Genomic DNA, 18,657 nt, shown 5'->3' with positions numbered 1-18,657 from the left:
GGAAGCGGAAGTGGCGTCACACGCGCGCCGGGGTCTCTTCCGCTGTCTCTTCCGCTGTCTCCGCTCTGCGGCGTTCAGCGCGTCGGGATGGTAGTGGTCGTCCGTGGGCCGCCGGTGGTGAGAGTGGCGTGAAGGTGAGGGAAGGAGGTTGGAGTCCAGGGACGGGTTTAGGCAGGCTCCCCAGTCGGCGGGCCGTGCCGCCGGGCCGTGCGGTTCGCATGCGCCTAGCTCGCCCGAGACGCCGCCGAGGCCGGCGGTACCCCCCTCCGGGACCTCTGTGGACCCGCGGTGAGGGCGTCCGTGGGGTCTTCGTGTCCAGTGTGCAAGCAGCGTTTGTGACTTTTCTCCTGAAGGGGACGCATTTCTGCTGTTGGGAGTGACCCAGACTCCGCCCCGCGTCCTCGCTTCCTCGGGGACTTGACCGGTGGGAAAGTTGGCTCACAGGGGCCTGTGCTTCCTTTTCGCGTGGAAGAGAATGTTTCATCCGAGAATGTGTTTTTTCCACGCTCGTTTTTTTCTTTTGGGCACACAGTCTTAGTCGGAAGGTAATATGCTTTCTCGGATGTGCGTAGTGTGCCTATTTCAGTAGCGAGGTATACGTACGTCCACCTCAAGTCTTTGTACTAAAGAGAAACAGGTTTTCATCTACCTTTACGTCCCTCCCTCCTGAGCCCGTCCATCCCTACCAAGCCTCAAACCAGGGGACTCCCGGAGAAAACAATGGAGGCATTATTAACCCCACTTTTAGAGTAATTGAATTTCACATTAACAGGACGTTTGGATTAAGTGTGTATTTTCCCAGCTTTTTTGTTTCGTAAAATCTTAAACCTAAAGGAAATGCTATGAATATGTGTTGAGGTAGATTCACCCACTTTCTCATTTTGTCTGGTTGCTCTCTCTGGATAAAGAAATGTGCTTTTTAGTGGACTGTTAAAAAGGAAATAAATTGCAGGCGTGATACTTGACCTTTAAATATTTGGTGATGTATCTCCTAAAGATAAGGATATTTTGCTGCTAAAAAGATAATACTTTGATTTCACCCAAGAAAATTAAAACTGTTCTCTAAAACTAAAAGGTTACACATCGTTTTAAAATATTTTTGAATGTTTTTGGATCTACGCTGTGATTAAGGTTTATATATGACATTTTTTTTTTTTAATGTCTCTTAGTCTCTTTTAAGCTAGAGCAGAGCTATTGTTTCTTCATAACACTGACTTGGAAGAGTCATGTTCTTTGAGAAACTTATACTTTCTGATATTTGTGATTTTATTTCCATGATGTGCTTAAATGTCTTCTGTATTTCATGATTTTGTAATATGGTAATTGGGTCTGGTGCAGAGGTTAGTAGACTGTCAGAAAAGGCCAAGGGGATAATGTAGGGGGGTGGCTCAGAGGTGGAAGAGCACCTGTCTCTGGAGTTCTTCTTCTTCTTTTTTTTTTTTTTTTTAAGATTTTATTTATATATTCATGAGAGACGCAGGGAGAAAGAGAAGCAGAGACAGGCAGAGGGAGAAGCAGGCTCCATGCAGGGAGCCCGACGTGGGACTCCATCCCTGGTCTCTGGGATCAGGCCCTAGGCTAAAGGTGGCGCTAAACTGCTGAGCCACCCGGGGCTGCCCTGTCTCTGGAGTTCTAAAACAGGTCTGGCCTTTGGCCACTGTCAAGTCAAAGAAACAAGTGGTGGTGAAACAAGAAAGAAATATATGTTACTGAGGCAATACCAGGAAGAGAGGAGAGTAGCATCTCAAAGATGGTCTCCAAAGTTATGAAAATACTTCTAGCTTTCTTTTTATAAGGAACATGTGAGACAAATGTCAGTGTGGGCCAGTCACTGCCTTGAAGTCAATCACATGGAGTCTTGCTGGCTTAGGACAGTCCTTATAGCTTGAGCGGGAGGATTCAGTTTATGCTGAATCAGGGATGCTTTGGACTTTTGAGTTACATGAGCTGGAAAGAAGACCTTAATCAATTAGAAAATTTGAGGTCAAAATGGGGGTAGTTGCAGTTCTCTTTAAGTGCGTTATGATTTGTTGGCCATAAGGCCTGGAATTACTCGGCTCTGCCTTTGTAGCACACAAGCAACCATAGACCTTATTAAATAAATGAATATGGCTTTGTTCCAGTAAAACTTGATTTACAAAAACAGGCCCGTGATGTATAGTTTGCCAGCTTCAAATCCAGAGGCTTCAAAAGGTTTTTCACAACTCTTTTAAGGGTGATGTATACTTCAGCTTATGTTGCATAAAGGAATTATAAGTGTACATCAAGAGTCATTTTCTCTCCCTCCCAGTCCATAGTAACTATTCTTCAAATTTAGTTACAATCTTATGAAAATCAGTTACCTAAAGACTAAATTGCAATTTTATGTTGTAGTAACTTGTATATTAATGAAAATGAAATGAATGAAATGAAAACTAGAAAAAGTGAATGGCTAGGTCATATAAATGCATTCATATAAATAAATACAACAAGCATAGAGAAAACATACCAGCCCAGTACAGTTTATGTTTAGTTTAGGTTTCTGGAATTGGTTTTGAGGTGATTGTTGATGTCCTCATAGTTTTTTCTTTAAGGCCAATCACCTATTTCCCAGTCCTCAGGCAAGTTTAATGGTGGCATTAGCCCTTGCATTTCCCCCTGCAGTTTTGGCATTGTTTCTGGATTATTATGTCCAATGGTGGGGAATTCTGGGATCCTCTTTTTAGCTTTTACTACCATAATGCTCCTTACCCTATGGGCCAGAGATAAGGGAATTCTGCTAGTTGCCAAAAATTCCAATTATATATACAGATTTAGGGGAAAGAAAGAAACCCAAATGGGTGGGTAGCTTGCTGCACCTGGGTCCAGTCTGAGTTCATTGAAGTTAAGACTTTAAAAAAATCACCTGACTACCGTAAGCCTCCACTTTGGTGGTGTGCCATAATGGTATTTTTGGATCCTTAGGAATTAGTGTCCTCTTGGAGACTGAGTACTTCCTTTTCCCCCATGCATGGTCACCTGTAAATGACTGTACATCCCTTTATGAAGAGTCTGTAGGAAGGTTTATAGTATGAATAGTGGTGGTGGTGCAAAATCTTTTGCTGAGGAGTTCTAAGCTTGTGATACAGCCTATGTCTGGAAGTTGGATAAGGGACTGTGATTTTTCCACTGTGGTAAGTCAAATCAGAGTTTTGGTTATTGGACTTGAGACCACTTACATCTGTAGTCTCTGTAACTGATGTTAAAATTCTAGTACACAGGCTGGCAAACTGTGGGCCCCAGGGCCAAATCTGGTTTTCACCTGTTTTTGTGAATATACCTTTAGACAAATTTAACTGTATTCATTGGTTTACATATTGTTTATGGCTTCTTTGAAACCACAGTGACAGACTTGAATATAGCACAGAGGCTCTTTGGCCCACTATGGCTAAAATGTACTGTATAGACTGTTAGGGCAGGTCTGTCAGCCCAGATCTCTGTTGTAACAGGCTGCCTATCTGTTTCATTTCAGGAGATCAGTTAGGCTGGGGTCAGTTAGCCACCACTAACAATCTCTGCAGGCTAAAGCATTCTTTTTTCTTTTTTTAAGATTTTATTTATTTATTCATAAGAGACACACACACACAGGCAGAGACAGGCAGAGGGAGAAGCAGGCTCCATACAAGGAGCCCGATGTGGGACTCGATCCCAGAACTCCGGGATCACACACTGAGCTGAAGGCAGATGCTCAACCGCTGAGCCACTCAGGTGTCCCAGGCTAAAGCATTCTGATTCCTGTTTCGTTCCCAGTGCTCTTGATGCATGTGCCCATCATGTCTTTGTCTTTGGCAGTGAAGCGCCACCTACTTGATTTCTGCTACTTTGGGTTCTCATCTTCCCCACTGAAATCAAGGAGTTCATCTTAGCAATGTTATAGCCCCTACAGTCATACTTCATCTATCATGGAGACTAATCATAGAGGCTTCTAGGATGGAGGCTCTCGAGTTACCTGTTTCTCAGTACCTTTGTGGAGAGTCTATTCCCTCAACATACAATGGGGAATGGGGACTGTGTATCATACAGGATAAATCCAATGCAACATTCCTATCTCCCTAAGATTTGCTCTTTCACATTCTATTTTGGAAGTTAAGGCATATGAACTCATTTCTGTAGGTCACCATTGAGTCTGTGGTACCTTCCAAGCAAGTAAGCTGTTAGAACTTTCCCCGGGTCCATGAGCTAGTACACATTAAACCCAGGCTGTCTGATAAGTACCCCATGTCAATCAATTTGGCCCAGTTTATTGTTACATTCTGCCCTTCTTCTGGGTCTGGCATGCTTATAGTTTATTCCCCCACAGGGTACCGTATTTTTTCTACATATTATTGGAGTTGGAACTATTTCATTGTGCAGACTTTTTTATCTTACACTGTATTGTATCCCTGTTACCTTGGACTGTGAATTCGTTATGTCACTAGGGGCAGTAGCAGGTGGTTTGGGTGGATCTTGAAGAGAAGGAGCATTTCCTTTTTTTTTTTTTTTTTTTTTGTAAATTTATTTTTTATTGGTGTTCAATTTGCCAACATATAACACCCAGTGCTCATCCCATCAAGTGCCCCCCCAGTGCCCATCACGCAGTCACCCCCCCACCGCCCATCTCCCCTTCCCCCACCCCTAGTTCGTTTCCCAGAGTTAGGAGTCTCTCATGTTCTGTCTCCCTTTCTGATATTTCCCACTCATTTTTTCTCTTTTTTTTTAAATAAGCATTTTTTTAAAAAAATTATTTATTCAGAGAGAGAGAGACTGAGAGGCAGAGACACAGGCAGAGGGAGAAGTGGGCTCCATGCAGGGAGCCTGACGCGGGACTCGATCCTGGGTCTCCAGGATCAGACCCTGTGCTGCAGGTGGCGCTAAACCGCTGCGCCACCGGGGGTGCCCTCATTTTTTCTCCTTTCCGCTTTATTCCCTTTCACTATTTTTTATATTCCCCAAATGAATGAGACCATATAATGTTTGTCTTTCTCTGATTGACTTATTTCACTCAGCATAATACCCTCCAGTTCCATCCACATCGAAGCAAGTGGTGGTCATTTGTCGTTTCTAATGGCTGAGTAATATTCCATTGTATACATAAACCACATCTTCTTTATCCATTCATCTTTCGATGGACACTGAGGCTCCTTCCACAGTTTAGCTATCGTGGACATTAATGCTATAAACATCAGGGTGCAGGTGTCCCAGTGTTTCATTGCATCTGTATCTTTGGGGTAAATCCCCAGCAGTGCATTGCTGGGTCGTTGGGCAGATCTATTTTTAACTCTTTGAGGAACCTCCACACAGTTTTCCAGAGTGGCGGAGCATTTCCTTCTAAGACTCCTGTCTCAAATGAGATTTCCTCAGTATTTTTAAACAGAGGAAGGCTCATTTCAGAAACCAAAGGACAGGAGACTTCCTGATGAGGGAGAGTCCGTGTCTTGTGGATTCAAGATTGTGAGTTTTGGCTTGATCCAACTGGATGTCCTCATTCCAGTTTTCAAGTTCTCATTCTTCCCTCATCAGTGCTCTAATTTCACTTGAACAACTAGTTGAGATAGACATTCTAATTTTGGTTGTAATTTTGTGCAATTAAATTTCATGTTTGATTTTCAACAGTGTCAGTCTTGTGTCCACAAGAAATGTCCTTTTCCAAGAGCTTTCTTGAGGTTTGATTCGAGCTTTAGTAAATCCGAGCTTGGCATTTTCTGTGCAAGTCCGGTCATAAGAACCTATCCCTCACCACAGTTTTTGTAGTCATCATTACTACTGAGGTAGCAGCTAAGCATGGTATTCACTTGGACTCTCACACAAGTGCTTCTGTTTGGACATCTTCACAATGAGCCATAGGTAATAGCTTGATTTTCATAATGCAGCTGAGTGTCTTTGAAGGAGCTCAGCTACTGGCTCCAGACCAAAGACTTGATGAAATCAACCCCCAGATCTCATCTTTACAGGTGTATCTTCTGCAATCACTGTCTGTCTCATTTCTGTATAATTCTGGGACTAATCAAGAGACAAAAATCACTCCTCGATTTTCTTTTTTTGATATACATGGGAAGAGTAACATAAAGATGTAAAGAGCACTCTGTTAGATCCTGGAGTTGAACAGAGTAAAAGGATGGTCAGATTTGTAGGGATATCTTCTCCCCAAGACTGGGTCACATCTTATTTGCAAGGTATCATTGCAGTCCCTTGATTGTAAAGTTGACTGGGTTTCCTGGGGCAGAGGTAGTCAGCAGGCATTGGACAAACATTTGAAAATCTCTGGGAAAAGAAAAAAAAAGAAAAAATCTCTGGGATATAGCCAAGCCATGTCTGATGGGCAGACATATCAGGTATCCTTGGGAAGTAAGTGTTCAATTTGCAGACGCTCCTGGCTGCAATGGGTGAATGCTCTGAAGACAGAGATCCCCACACATTTATATTTCTACAGTACTTAACTACATTTCCTAATACCTGGGATATACTTTGTTAGAGACTTACTTAAAAGTAGTCTAGAAAGATATATTTTGAGTGATATGAATCCTGGTCTTGGTCAGTGATCACTGTGTCATAATGTCCTTCAGGCAGATGTAATGCTACCCTTAATATGCAAAGAGCTCTCCAAAAGAAAATGGGTCCTCATGTCAGACAACACTGTCCTAAAGCATTACTAGAGAGAGTTGTTTATAATAGAAAATTCATTATCTCCAAAATGATATAATTTCAAAATTTTCATCTATCCCATAATATTGTTGCACAAACTATAAACCAATGCTTGACAGAAATATAAGAAGAAATGGACACATCCACACGTCCAGTGGTAGTTTAAAGAATGTTTCTCCCTTACTGTTTCTCTAAACGAGAAAATTGTCAGAATAATAAATTTGTGATTGATGTGCACACTGCTTAATGTATCTAGTAATTAACAAATGAGATAATGATCCTCTGGAATGGAGGTGAGGGAATGAACTAGAAGGGTGAAGACTTTTAGGGAAATGAGTATATACTATATCTTCTTGTACTGCTCATTAAACAAGTAAACATAAGTGTTGAAGCTCATCAGAATACTTAAGATCTGTGTATTTCATTGTATAGCACTTATATCTCAAAAAAAAAAAAAAAACCAACAAAAGGTAAAAAGTGCAGGTGCCACCAAAATAAACACATTTCTGGGCCTGTTCACCCCAAACGATGTCAGTTTGAGACCCCTGGGAGTACCTGCAATGTATACTAAGCATTTGAGATGCAATGTTTGTGGAAGCATGTTATTTCAGAGTTCTGGTCTTTTCATTGGTTGAATGAGGTATCTTGGGTTATGAGAGTTGATTTGGTTTATGGTAATAAAACTGTGGAACTTCCAGTATTTGTCATAATATGAATCCCATTCTGTAGATCAGGGTTTGGGCTGCTGTTCTCTGTTTAGTTATTAAAGAGTCAATAATTTTCAACATAGGAATTATCTTTTAACTGTATCAGGTTAAAAGATATTAAAATAAGAAGGAAGCCTCATTAAGAAAGAAATAAAAATAAAAACTTGGAAGTGATAATACGAAAAAGAGGTTCTGTGGAAAGACTCATAAAATAGATCAATATGGGGATGCCTGGGTGGCTTAACAGTTAAGCATCTGCCTTCAGCTCAGGTCGTGATCCCGGGGACCTGGGATCGAGTCCCACATTGGGCTACCCACAAGGAGCCTGCTTCTCAACTCTGCCTGTGTCTCTGTCTCTCTTTCTCTCACGTATAAATAAATAAAATCTTTTAAAAAATTAAAAACTAGATGAATATGAAGCACAGCCTAATTTGGCATTGCTCCTTTGCCAGGGCAAAGGGCAGTGGACAAACCTTGATTGCTTTGAGCCTCAAACAAGACTCTGCTGAGGTTGTTGAATACTTGGAAGAATCTTCTGAGTTTTGTAAAATCCTTCCAGCGTTATTTTTCTTAACATTTTGGGTCCTGTTTAGAACAGCCAGTAGTTATTTTCCTTTTCTGTCATTATGTTGTCCAAGAAGCAATCCAAGATATTTGTGTATAAACTTGTGTTTGTATATAGGACACTCTTTATTTTCTCCATAAGCACCGGTAAACGGCTGTCATTAATAAATGAATATTTTGTCTCTTAGGAATGTTGGGATAGGGCAGCCCTGTAGTGCAGCGGTTTAGCGCCACCTGCAGCCTGGGGTGTGGTCCTGGAAACCCGGGATGGAGTCCCACGTCGGGCTCCCTGCATGGGGCCTGCTTCTCCCTCTGCCTGTGTCTCTGCCTCTCTGTCTCTGTCTCTGTGTCTCTCATGAATAGATAAAATCTTAAAAAAAATGTTTTTTAAAAAAAAGGAATGTTGTGATATTAAGCCTTGGGACATTTTCTGTATATTTCACTGTTTTCTGCATAGCGCCTAGCATCACAGTTTCATAAATATTTGTGAAAATAATGAAGGAATTATGATAAATAAAAAGGAGGTGCAGGGCTCCAAGTCCTTAAGTTTCATTAAGCGAAGCTTGACAGCATTAACCAAATAAAACACTTCATTTTTTTTCCTCTTCATAACATCCAGCAGTATTATAGGCCAATGTAGGCCATGTATATGATTAGTTTTTCTGTAGCTGTAATAAAAAGAAGGAAGTCATGTATATAATAATATACTTTACCCATCTATTCAAAATATTTCAGCATGTAACCCTTAGAAAAACTGAGGTATTTTAAATTCTTCTTGTCATACTAAGTATTCAGAATTCATTGGACACAAAATTTTCATCAGATATATTTGATATGTGTTTGAATCATGTAATAAGTACATTTGAGAAAGTAGATGTAAGTATTTAAGTTTACCCAAACATAGATAAGTTTTCTAATTGGCAAATCTGCATATGGGTTTTAAACTTAAATTTTAATCAAAAGTAAATAAAATTTAAAATCCTGTTTTACCGACTGCATGTCAAGTACTCAATAGCATATGTGACTGCTGGCTAAGAAAATGTCCAGTGCAGGTCTAGGCTGACGGCTGATCATACTTGGGAGTCAACCTCAGGATATCAACCATTTGAGAGAAGTCTAATTGCATTCAGTTGTGGATATCTTTTTCTTAATTGGATGGCATTAGACTAATGATTAGTGTTCTGTGACTTTAGCTTTACAGTTATTAAGTAGGGCTAATGAAACCCATTTTATTTTATTTATTTTGTTAAAGATTTTATTTGATTATTAGAGACACAGAGAGAGAGAGAGGCAGAGACCTAGGCAGAGGGAGAAGCAGTCTGCATGCAGGAAGCCGGATGCAGGACTCAGTCCTAGGACCCTGGGATCACACCCTGAGCCAAAGGCAGAGGCTCAACTGCTGAGCCACCCAGCCGTCCCAATGATACCTATTTTATTTTATTTTTTTATAATTTTTTAAAAATTTATTTATGATACACAGAGAGAGAGAGAGAGAGAGTGGGGGGGGGGGCAGAGACATAGGAGAGGGAGAAGCAGGCTCCATGCACCGGGAGCCCGACGTGGGATTCGATCCCGGGTCTCCCGGATCGCGCCCTGGGCCAAAGGCAGGCACCAAACCGCTGCGCCACCCAGGGATCCCCAATGATACCTATTTTAAAGGGGGAGGTTATGACAAACAGGTGAGCTGATGTATGTACAGCTCCTAGTGAGACATCTATCATGTATGTATCATCAGGAAATGATAATAGATATTACTGATTTTCATGCCATAGGTTATAACACTTATAGTGAATTTCCCATATGTCATCTGCAGAGAACATGCATTAATGTTTTCTATTTGGTGATGGATTAGTAATGCTTGTGCTGATTAATGATTGATATGAAAAGTATTTCAGGTTAACACTGTGTCAAGAGTAACGAAGACTGCCATGTTTACTTAGATTCTTAAATCGCACTGAAGTGATCGTGGCATTAAATTTTGCATCAGATATCGCTCTCCCAGGATGGCAGCCATTGATTTGACTCATGGTAAGTCATCGTTGATTCTCATTTTCAGAGGATTCTTAAAGGTCACCTTACAGAATATAGGCTCCAGGGATCTGGGCCTAAGTAGTCAGGCTGCTGGTTCACTTAGAAAGAGCTGAATTATGCCAGAGAATGCTGTTATCTAAGTTAGCTTCTTAGTGTATGTACTTTGGGACTTGGTGCTGCATAATCCCATTGATGAGTTTTATTATCTTGGGCAAATAAAGAATCAGATTTCCCAGGGATTAGGTTTCCATACCTGTAAAATAAGACTATGAACCCTTTCCTTGTGGGCGGTATGTCTTGCATGTCCCTTTTATGGCTCCAAGTGAGGCAAGGGCTACTCTGGTATTTTATGGCAGTAGTGTGTATTTATGTAAAATTTCTTGAGTGTGTGGCAATATATGGGAATCTCAAACTAGAATGGAATGACTTTCAGGTGGGTGATTCTGACAAATACAGTCCTGCTGTATTCTAAGTGATTTTTTTTTTTTTTCCTTCCAAGATCTTTCTAGAGATCCTTTTTTTCTTCCTGAGGTAAACACAGAGACAGAAAAGATGGTAGCTGTCTGGCTGAAAAATTATCATCAGGTAATTTTAAAGAAGCATATCAGTCAACAGAATGAATGCCATACTTATATCCACCAGTTGGATACATTCCTTCTAGGCACATCTGTGTCCTGAGCTTCCTAAAACAAATAAACCCCATTCAAGGACTGAATCCCCAGTTGAATTTTTCCTGGAAGTGGAAACTCTCATACTGAAGAGGGATTACCCTGAAAATAGTTTCAGTATTTTGCTAATCAATTGAACCTCATGGCTACCAGGTGCAAGTTTCCACCTTGCTGTGTGCTGTGACTTGGTAAGGAAGGTGTAAGTGTCCTTTTCTCAAAGAATTCAGTCATCTACTGCAATAGAGGGAAGTAAGAGCCCCTACCCTGGTTTTGCTCAGATAAACTCAAAAACTGAAAAGGTGCCATTAAAGCCATATGAGCGGAGATGAGCAATGAGTGAGTCTAGATGGAGAGAAGAGTACCTAGGACCATAGAACCTTGAGTCTTCCCTCATTCCCCCATGAACATTGTGGAGATGTTTCTTGTCTTAAGCCAACCCAGGTGTGATGGTTTAGATTGCAGTGACCTTTGAGGATGTGGCAGTGGACTTCACCCAGGAGGAGTGGATATTACTGGACCTTAATCAGAGAAACCTATACAGAAGTGTGATGCTGGAGAACTACCAGAACCTGGTCTCAGTAGGTAAGGCTGCCAACATTTCAGATATATATCATATACTTAATGTGTTTCCAGCTTTGGTGATACCCTCTGGACATAACATTAATGCGTTATAATCTGCAATGAGTGTTCTGTAAATGTGGTCCTAGGGCCAACAGCAAAACCATCACTCTGTTTGGAATTTACATTCTTACTAGACTCCACTTTTGACCTTCTGAATTATAAATCTAGGGTTGTTGCCCCATCTTCTGTGTTTCAGTGAGCCATCCTGATGATGGTGATGCACTCGTGTTTGAGGACCATTGCTCTAGTGGTTTCCCCATCAGAAGAAAGATCTTTCTTCATCCCCTTTATTTCCTATTTGAATAAATATGTTTATGTTCTGTAAATATATACGTACATTCAAATTTGGCTTTTAGGGATTAGAGTTAACTAATCTTTTGTCACAAGAGATAAATATGTGCCTCTTTTGGTCCTTTTGGTCTAATTTCATTGCTTTCATTAGAAATACAGTTTTGGATTCATTGGAAGCTTTGTCATCTCTTTATCTGAGCTTCTTCTAATGTACCTTTGGGGGGCCCCTGGGTGGCTCAGTCAGTTGAGCATTTGGCTTTGGCGAAGGTCATGATCCTGGGGTTTTAGGATCGAGCCCTGCGTCGGGCTCCCTCCTCAGTGGGGAGCCTGCTTCTCCCTCTCTTCTCCACTTATGTTCTCTGTTGCTATCTCTGTGTCTGTCTCTCAAATAAATAACATCTTATTTAAAAAAAAATGTACATTTTCCTCTGGCAGAATATCAACTGTCAAAACCTAAGCTGGTTGCTTGGTTGGAACAACAGGAGCTGAGGACAGTGGAAACAGGAGTTTTCCAAGGTGAGTATTGTTACAAACTTCACTGGTCTGAAGTATGGGATCTTTGCAACTGTAATGTGTACAGTTTTTAAGATACCTTTTGTCTCAGAGGGCTGAAGCCATTTATCTCTGATGTTTTTGGATATCTTCACTTTCCTTTACTGTTTTACTTAAAATTTCTGTGATCTCACAAATGATCTCTTCTAGTTCTTAAGTTCATCATTTTGGTGTATCTTCCTTGTCCACATATTTTTCACATGTCTACTTGATAATGTTATCTTGATAATATTTTATCGTTTGACATCATATTTGATTTTTAGAAAATTATTTTTTAGTAAGCCATGGAAATCTGTCCCTACACATTTATTGTCATATTTTTCCCATAAACAAACTGATGAAATCTTTTTTCTTTATTGCCATTTCACCATTTTTCAATGTGAAAATAAAAGAAAGCTAAGTCTTGGTTTAAAATTGTTAAGCCTGTGATTTCTTTCTGCAGATGTTGAATTTGTGTTTTTGTTTTATTTCAGAATGGGAAATGCGACCTCAAACTAAAGAATCAGCATCTCGCCAGGATTTTTTTGGAGGAAAAACAGCCATTGAAATACAAAAAGTAAGATTGATTAGTGATATTTTTTATATTCCACATTCAAAAAAGATTGGTGGTCCTGTTATAAAATTCAGTGCAAGTGTGAGACATTTGAGACAAGTGGCATTCACCATAGACAAAGTAATTCAGAGATACTCTGCATATGATGATTTGGGACTTATAATCCAAATCTATCATGAAAATTGTTGCTTCCTAGATACTACAAGTATATATTCCCAGATATATAACTCATTATTGAGTCTTTAAACATTATCATGAAATTTCAATGGAATGATCATAAGAGTAGCATAGATGGCATCAGTTTTTAGCAGAAGAGTTCCCTGATTCAATTTGAAAGAAATCAACAGGAACTGTATTTATGTAATAAAACTGGTAAGAGTCATCATCATCCTATTTCTTGCATTATAAGGTTGAATTTTATAATCAGTCTGAAAATCCTCAACTTTCATCCTTTTATTAACAGGAAAAGACCCACCGTGGAGCAGAACTCTCTGACTGTGAACAAGGTAGAAAAGTCTTGAGTAAACATTTAAACCTTAAGACACATGTGAGAACTCAAAATAGAGGGAACACTTTTGAGCATAATCAGTACTGCAATGGCTTACTTAACCTACAAAAGAAAAACTCTACTAGAGAGAAGCCTTCTGAGTTTAATCAGTGTGATAAAGTTTTCAGCCTGACTCCACATACAGCATATGAGAGAACTAGTATGGCAAAGAAGACTTTTGAATGCAGTGACTGTGGGAAAACGTTCATTAGTCATTCACGCTTCCAGGCACATGTGAGAACTCACAATGGAAGAGACTTCAATGAATGGAGGCAGTTTCTAAAAGCTTCAGTTTTCCCTGCAGGCCGTACTGAGCATGTGCAGACACATACTGCTCAAGAACTCCACGAATGTAAACAATGTGGGAAGTCTTATGCAGATTCCAAGTGCCTCAATAATCATATCATTCGACTTCACGCTGGAAGAAAACCTTTTGAATGTAGTGAATGTGGGAAAGCCTTCATTACATCCTCACGCCTTTATGTGCATTTGAGAATTCACACTGGAGAGAAACCCTATCGATGTAAAGAATGTGGGAAACACTTCCAGTGGCCCTCACTGCTTCGTAAACATGTTCGAACTCACAGTGGCGAGAAGCCCTATAAATGTCAGGAATGTGGGAAAGCTGTCAGTCGTTCCTCAGTTCTTAATGAACATTTGAGAATTCATACTGGAGAGAAGCCCTATAAATGTAAGGAGTGTGGGAAACACTTCGCTTGGCTGTCAGTCCTCCGTAAACATGTTCAAACTCACAGTGGTGAGAAGCCCTATAAATGTCAGGAATGTGGGAAAGCCCTCAGTAGTTCTTCAATTCTTAATGAACACTTAAGAATTCACACTGGAGAGAAGCCCTATAAATGTAAGGAGTGTGGGAAAGCCTTCACTAATTCTTCACGACTTAGTGTACATTTGAGAATTCACACAGGAGAGAAACCCTATCAATGTAAAGAATGTGGCAAAGCTTTTGTTTGGCCCTCAGTCCTTAAAAAACATCTCCGAACACACAGTGGAGAGAAGCCCTATGAATGTGGTGACTGTGAGAAAGCCTTCAGTAATTCCTCATATCTTAATGAACATCTGAGACCCCATACTGCAGAGAAACCCTTTCGATGTGGTGAATGTGGGGAGGCCTTTAGGACTTTCTTATATTTTAATAGCCATTTGAGAAATCACTCTAGAGAGTAACCCTGTGAAAGTAAGTACTGTGACAAAGCTTTTACTAGTACTCTCATCCTGATGTGACATTTAAGAATTTATACTGGAGAGAAACCATATTAATGTAAGGAATGTGAGAAAGGCTTCACTTGGTTTTCCAACCTTCAAAAACCTACAAATTCAAAGTAAAGAGAAACCCTGTGTACAGAATGTGGGAAAACCTTCAGTATTTCCACATTTGAAGTCACACTGGAGATAAAGCCTATGAATGTAAACACTGGGGGAAAGCCTTCACTATCTAATCAAGCCAAACTCAACATGTAAAAATTGATACTAGAGAGTAACCCTTTGAATTGTAAGGAATGTGAGGAAAACTTCAGTCATGGTCATGACTAAACACCTAAACACTAAGCACAATAAATTGACGATTTATGTACATAATAAGCATGACAGTGTTATTCTAGTGTATTTCAAAAACATAAAAAGCTACATTGGAGGGAAAACTTGAATATGAGGACTATGGAAAGGTCTACAGGTGTCCCATTGAATACATGAAAGAGCTCCTTAATTAGGTGTCTATGAAGTTAAGTGATGTGGGAAAGCAATCAGTCTCTTACAAACCATGCTGGAGGAGCGCAGTTGAAGATGTATGGAACTCAACTTACAGGGTAGCTTCATAGATGTTTTTTGAACATGTGCCACTCTGCCCAGAGCATTTTTGGGAATGGTCTGGCTCTCTGCCCCTCATAGCAATGCTAGTCCAGTCTAGTTTCTATACCTGGTTTGCAGCCTTGCCCCATGTGGGACTACCACCGTTAGACTTAATGTTATACAAGCCACTGGGATCCTCTAGTGTTTACTAAAGGCTGTTTAGTATACTGTTTAGTATACAGTTTAGTATACTGACCTTGTCTAATATTGTGAAGATGGTGAGCAGTTGAATTTAGTTCACTGTTCACAGAGTCCATCTGCAGTGCCTCATGCTGGCAAAGGTGGAGGATCTGTGTCTGTGTCTAGATTTCCTGAAATGTTTCTCTCACACATGATCTTTCTGGGTCAGGAAAGACTTTAGAAACAGTGAGGTTATATACCCGGATCTCATAACTCTGGAAAGAGCAACATACTCATTACTAGGTTAGAAAATATTTTTGACCTCAGGCAGTGTGAGGAGAGATTGGGAACAGAGAATATTCTCTTGTTCTTAAATCACCATATCCTGGGAAAGCAATTCTATTCTTTGCCTGTGTTCAGAAACAGCTGCACCTAGCATGTGACATGGTTAGTTTCACATCCCTTCACATGCTATGAGTTAGGAAACCTTGTGGCTAGGACAGATCCTGATATTCTAATATACTTGATGCCACCACTGATAGAGACACAGAATCCATCAGAACCTTGTTTCAGTTTTGAGTTAACACATTCATGTACTTGTAACACTTGAGCAGCCTTTAGTTATGTCATGGGTGGCCTTGTAGGCTGCAGCAGTTTAATGTCACCTCCCTTCTGACTTAAATCAGTGGAGTACACTTCAAATCAAATTTAGTGATAAATCCTGATCAGATGTCACCTGGATATGGGGTACCTGGGTGTCTCAGTTAAATGTCCAGCTGTTTACTTCAGCTCAGTTCTTGATCTTAGGGTCTTGAGTTCAAGCCCTGGATTGGGCTCTGGGTGTGGAGCCTACTTAAAAAGAAGTGACCCAGGTACAGTCTTGTATTTGGAGATTGGGATATGGAAGTGATTCTTTTGAATATGGTTGTAGTCTTAACTGCTTGGTGTGTGTTGCAATGTATAATACACTGACTGGCCTTAAGTATTGATATCTCAAAACCCATAAGTTGTAATTCCAGCAATCTGATACCCTCATTGTTATTGTGCTGATAATGTTAGCTGATCTCACTGAGATCCTCTTTTCATACTTGGATTGTCTCCTCCTAAATAAGAATGTCTTCTTCATGGGAAAATATAAACCATTTTTCACCTGTAGGTCTTACTGCTCTGTGATCTTTTCCTATGGGAGAAGCCTGGCAGTCCAGCTCAGTTTTCCTGGTACATTCTAACCAGAGAAGCTTGATTACCTCAGGGGTGTGTGCTGTGATCACACCCATGCTGAACTCCATCTACAGCCTGAGCAACAAGGATGTAATGAGTCTCCTGGAAAGGCTTTTTCACCTAGGAGAGGGGCTGTGATGGGTCCCTGGCCTTAGAACCAAGAGGACATTGTGGGTCCCAAATGCAAACGTTGTGAATTTAAGTTTATGGTTACTCTCCTCTTGTAATAGATATACTTCTTTTCCTTTATTTCCAAAGCACCTGTGACTTGCTTATATTTGTCTTTGTGTTCATTTCTCAACAGCCTCTTCAGTAACTCCTTTGTTGCCTTTCTTCCCTAATTATAGCACCAAATTTCTGCCTTTGGTTGCACTTCCTATAGGCATTCCTGAGATGACCAACATTAGATGGGAAGCACTCAAATCAGATGCTGGCATGGATTTCTCAAAAATCATCCTTTCAAATGTCAATATTCACATTCATTTACTTGGTTATTTTTCACATAAAGAAGTGGGATGAAAAGGATACTACAGTTGTAATCGAAGTGCTTGCCATATCAAAATTGTGCTGTTTTACATGTATAATTTTATGGAATTAGGACATTTCATAGAGATTTTTCTTATTTAACCTCATTTTCCACAAAAAGTTTGTGTTTGTAGTGGATTCTACCCTGGAAACAGTGATGTGATTTTGAACTTCCAGTGTAGGACTCTAGATTTGAGTGGTGCTGTGCTTAGGTGTTTTTATGTGGTATATTGCATAGGATAAGTTTGACATATTGCCTCCTTCTTTGCTTTCTGTCCTCTTCATTCTTCCTTTTCCTTTACCTTTTAAAAAATACTTTATTAATTCCATGAGAGACAGAGAGAGAGGCAAAGACATAGTCAGAGGGAGAAGTAGGCTGCCCGCAGGGAGCCCAAAATGGGACTTGATCCCCAGACCCTGGAATCACACCCTGAGCCAAAGGCTTATGTTCAACTGCTGAGCTACCCAGGCGTCCCCCCTTATTATCTTTGTTTCGTTGCATCTTTATTTTCCATTATTGCTAACAAGACCCAGGTGGAAACTACTTTTCTCAGTGCATGATTGGCAGCTGGTGGAGGGAAAGATGAATGCTAAATGGATGTTGAATGGATAGAGTATCCATTTGGGGATGTGAAAGCATTTGGAAATGGATAGTGGTTAACGGTCGCACAAAAACCAATGTACTTGGTGTCAACCGAATAGAATTGTTCACTTGTTTAAAATGGTGATTCCTTTTTATGCATTTAAACAATAAAAAAGTGACAAAATGGAAAGAAATTTCTTCCTGATATCTTTAATTCCATAATGTAATGGGCAATTGAAATTTTTCAGGAAAAAAAATTTAAGACTTATTAGAGCAAGAGCACAAGCAGGGGGAGCAGCAGAGGGAGAAGCAGGGTTCCTGCTGAGAAGGGAGCCCGATGCAGGGCTGGATCCCAGCACACCAGCACCATGACCTGAGCCAAATGTAGACGCTTAACCAGCTGAGCAACCCAGGTGCCCCTAGAGAAATATTTTAATATTAGCCCTTGACAGTGTAGACCAGGATCTCAAAATGTTAATATTGATGTTTTGATGTTTAATGATTTGTTGTAAGGGCTGTCTCATGTATTGTAGGCTTAAAAGATTCCTCATGTCAACCCACAAGGTGCTAGCACATAGTTGTGATAACTAGAAATGATTTTAGACATTGCCTATTATGGTGTAGGAGGCAAACCAGTCTGACTGGCAGCCACTGGATAACAATTCCATAGGTGCTAGAGTTGATGGTGGTAGCTTTTACCCTGATGGTAGTAAGAGGAAAAAGAAAATTGGGGGGAGGATAAAACATTAGTTTAATCTTGAAAACAGTGAGTTGAGGGACCTACAGAACACCTCATTGGTAATAGTATCTCGTATCAGTTGTACTGGTGTGTTCATTGGTCTGCTCTGGTGCCAGTATAAATCAAATACACACTTCTCTAGTTTGCTTCTCTCCCCTTCCCCAACATATATGCCACCATATGCAGCAAAGAATGAAAAGTGGTCAAATACATTTTGGATACTACTGGCCTAGCCGTCTTTTGCTTTGATCTAGTGACATGATAAATTAGGACTTCCTTAAGATGAATACACTGAAATTCCTGCAATAGCAAGACAGGAGAAGATGAGGTTGGATACCTCCACGGCAACAATAATTAGGCAGCCTTCCATGAACAAAAGTGCCTTTGCAGCAGTTTTGAAATCCAGGTCGGAAACAACACCCCAGTAGAG

General features: G+C 40.4%; 1 protein-coding gene across 1 annotated transcript; it reads left to right on the top strand.

Moving 5' to 3' along the window:
* The first annotated feature begins 46 nt into the window (after window positions 1-46).
* Window positions 47-17,682, top strand: LOC112909721 (zinc finger protein 426-like). The gene is made up of 7 exons (XM_025985750.2): window positions 47-134; window positions 9,798-9,938; window positions 10,441-10,526; window positions 11,065-11,191; window positions 11,957-12,037; window positions 12,547-12,629; window positions 13,090-17,682. The coding sequence occupies exons 2-7, from the start codon at window positions 9,914-9,916 to the stop codon at window positions 14,356-14,358; spliced, it is 1,671 nt and encodes a 556-aa protein (XP_025841535.2). The 5' UTR covers window positions 47-134; window positions 9,798-9,913; the 3' UTR covers window positions 14,359-17,682.
* Window positions 17,683-18,657: the final 975 nt, after the last annotated feature.

Source organism: Vulpes vulpes, chromosome 9 (assembly GCF_048418805.1).
Source record: "Vulpes vulpes isolate BD-2025 chromosome 9, VulVul3, whole genome shotgun sequence".
NCBI classification, from domain to species: domain Eukaryota; kingdom Metazoa; phylum Chordata; class Mammalia; order Carnivora; family Canidae; genus Vulpes; species Vulpes vulpes.
Note: the sequence above shows the minus strand (reverse complement) of the source record. Positions and strands in the feature narration are given on the sequence as shown.

Coding starts and splice junctions, on each gene's coding strand:
- LOC112909721 (XM_025985750.2), top strand. CDS start 9,914: ATGGCAGCCATTGATTTGACTCATG. Junction 11,192..11,956: donor CCAGAACCTGGTCTCAGTAG/GTAAGGCTGCCA, acceptor TTCCTCTGGCAG/AATATCAACTGTCAAAACCT. Junction 12,038..12,546: donor GGAAACAGGAGTTTTCCAAG/GTGAGTATTGTT, acceptor GTTTTATTTCAG/AATGGGAAATGCGACCTCAA.